Source organism: Colobus angolensis, unplaced genomic scaffold, assembly GCF_000951035.1.
Source record: "Colobus angolensis palliatus isolate OR3802 unplaced genomic scaffold, Cang.pa_1.0 Scaffold14, whole genome shotgun sequence".
Taxonomy (NCBI): domain Eukaryota; kingdom Metazoa; phylum Chordata; class Mammalia; order Primates; family Cercopithecidae; genus Colobus; species Colobus angolensis.
Window position 1 is genome coordinate 7,095,341 of NW_012114488.1, and position 2,926 is coordinate 7,098,266.

The 2,926-nt window shown below is 39.2% G+C and overlaps 1 protein-coding gene across 3 annotated transcripts in view; it reads left to right on the top strand.

The window, feature by feature from the left end:
- PHF10 (PHD finger protein 10) overlaps nt 1-2,926 on the top strand; it is a 22,355-nt gene that overhangs the window by 2,246 nt on the left and 17,183 nt on the right. For 2 of the 3 annotated variants that reach the window (XM_011934926.1, XM_011934925.1), the window contains exon 1: nt 2,563-2,665. In XM_011934926.1, the coding sequence (XP_011790316.1) occupies nt 2,613-2,665 (53 nt within the window). In that variant the 5' untranslated portion in view covers nt 2,563-2,612. Of the gene's footprint in view, nt 1-2,558; nt 2,666-2,926 lie in introns of those variants that run through there. The other variant, XM_011934923.1, reaches the window with a different exon arrangement.

The window sequence follows — 2,926 nt, forward strand, 5'->3', positions numbered from 1 at the left end:
TAGCGAGCAACAAGTGCGGGCGGGCGGGGGAAGCGGCGCGGCTTCCCCGAAGTTGGCGGCGGGGCCCGCTTGACAAGCTTGTCCCCTAAACGCCTCTTCCGGGGCCAGCCGCGGAACGGAACGCGTCCGGGGCCGAAAGAGTTGGCCTCGGAGGGGCCTGCAGAAGCGCGCGTTCGCTCCGTCTTCATTCGGCGCATAGTTTGAAGTGTTTGAAAGCTTACTGCAAAAAACCGAGTGGCGAACGATATGGAAAATCAACACACTCAGTTAGTGAACTTAGTGTAATAACTAAGTAAATACGCAAGCGTCCGGATGTTTTCAGCGGAAGTCTTTTTTTAAAACTTTTTACTGCTTGAGGAGGTGAAAAATTGGTGTTTGTGGAGAAAATGGAGATGAGCAGTAGAGTGTCACGCATCAAAACGTTTTGGTTCCAAAGTTAGGCTAGCAGTTTGTGACAGAAGGTTGGAAGGGAGGAATGATGTTTTAAAAGCCTCGAAACTTGACATTGGATTGAAATTAGAAGGCGGCGGGAACTGAAATGCTTCAGAGCCAGCCAGCCTTCGTGCGGTGTGCGGTGTGCGGTGTGCGGTGTGCGCGTTGGCGGGGGAAGCCTCCTGTGGCAGCCTAGCGGGGCTGCGCCTGCCTGGGAGCCTTTCCTGTTGCGCACGTCTGTCGTGCCGCAAGAGAAAGACTCGTTTTGAAGGTTCCTCAAAGGCCCTCGCCAATGGAAGTAACTAGATTGTAAGACTCTGAATGCACATCCTTGCACTTGCAGCATTTGACGTCGGGCACCTGGAGGGCACTGAGCTAGTGCCCGCTGAGTGCATTCTTGACCCCTGAGCTGGATGTGATGCATAGAAATTCATCTGATCCGTAGGTGGAAACCACCTGTAACTCTGTAAGGCACATCTCTGATTCAGTACATTTGGGAGTCTTTGAACATGGGACTCTGTATCAGTATTGCGATTACACGGAAATTCTTACCTTATTCCGTCGTGTATTGGGAACAAGATTGCTGTTACTGCCTCTCTCTAGAAAAAGGCTCTCTGCCCAGATACTCACTTTATATAGTAATGCCTTTGCCTAGAATTTGTAGTAGTAATTTAAAACACTTTATGAAATTGTAGTCTCAGCTTTTCTGAGCACTTTGCATTTTTAACTATTTTTGTATATTTTTGAGTGTCTCAATTTTTTAGCTAAAGGGAAATATACTTAAGTTTAAGGACATAAAAATCCTTAAAATGCCCACAAATAAAATAGAAAAAATACTGGAATGTTTAAAATGAGTTATGTTAAGAGTATTGAATATGAAATGTTGCAGTTGTGATACTTATGCAAATTTTCAGAGTAGATTTAGACTGCAGAGCTCTTTAATGAAATGCTAATTTTATAAGGACTGAAAAAGATTATATATTTTACTATTTGGAAAGGAACCAGTAAATTCCTAGGAGCTAGGGACATTTGAGACTTTGTTATCATAATCATCATTTTAACTAATATTTGTCAGATAATTCGCTAGTCCTTGTTCTAAGTACTTTTAATATAGTAGCTCATTTATCATTGAATTAGCCATGTAACAAGGGCTCTATTATAGTGTCAAATTTTCATATAAGGAGATGCTCACAGAGAATAACTTACTCAGCTAGTAAGGAACAGTGCCCAGTGAGAACCTAGGCCGTCCAGCTCTGGCATCCCTGGCCACTATACCATATTGCCACTTTATATTCTTTTGTAGGATTCCTTTCATTTTAATATGTAGCAAGAAGACCATGATATTTAGCAAAATTGGATTAGCGTTAAAAGCTATATTACGTTAAAAAAAATTGTGATTTTTTTAGACCTTAAGCCTTGGCTGATAAGCAAATAAATCAATTTCCTAACGTCTGATACTTTTTCTGAGTGCAGTGTTTGAATTTATAACCTTGATGTTCTTGCCACATAATGTATTACATTAAAAATATATAAGCCTCTTCTTTAAAAAAAAAAAAAAATTCCCCTCCCCCCTCAAGGTTCTTTTTTTGAAGTGTGTGTTGCTATATTATAGATTGATGACTCTTACTAGGGTATATTTTTGCTAACCTTTAGCAATGTAAGAAGAAGAGTGAATAGTTAGAATTGTTTTCAGTCTTGTATGTCCCCTTTTCATGGGGACATAAATGCCTAGTCAATTAAAATAGTCCTATGAACCGACTCCAAGTTGAACTGGGAGCTGTAAATGATCCATACCTTTTTTCCCCCTGGGCTTGGGTAGGAGAGTTTGCTTGAATCCTAGAGTGACGCAGCAAGAGCAGAAAGCATTTTAACCTCAGTTGGCAAGAAAGCAAAAGCAGATTTACACTGACGGGTTAATTGAAAGTGTTCTTATTTTGATTGGATTGAAGATCAGTTTTAAATTTTATTCCAGGTCTTGCTCATGCCAAACTCTTGGTCCCTTTTAATTATAATAAGAAGTTAATGCTTGAATGACTACTTGTCCTTAGACAGTCTTTCACTTATTGAGACTTACTGTTCTTTTATTCTTTCTCTAATTATTATTTTTGAATCTTTTAAATGTATAGGATGATAATGAAGATAATTCAAATGATGGGACCCAGCCATCCAAAAGGAGGCGAATGGGCTCAGGAGATAGTTCTAGGAGTTGTGAAACTTCAAGTCAAGATCTTGGGTACTGTCATTTTACCAGTTATTAATATTTTTTGTGATGTTTCTCTTTGCCTTAACATCCTCTTCTCTTTCCCCCAGCTCTGGCAAAGGCAATTATTAAAAATTGTAGAATATTTTCTTCCTGTTCTATAATGTGCCACCAAAGTTGGTCTTGCTACTGAGTGTAATTAAAAAACAATTTTATCATAGTAAAATACATACATACATAAAATTGGTCATTTGAACAATTTTTTTTTTTTTTTTTTTTTTTTTTTTTTTTTGT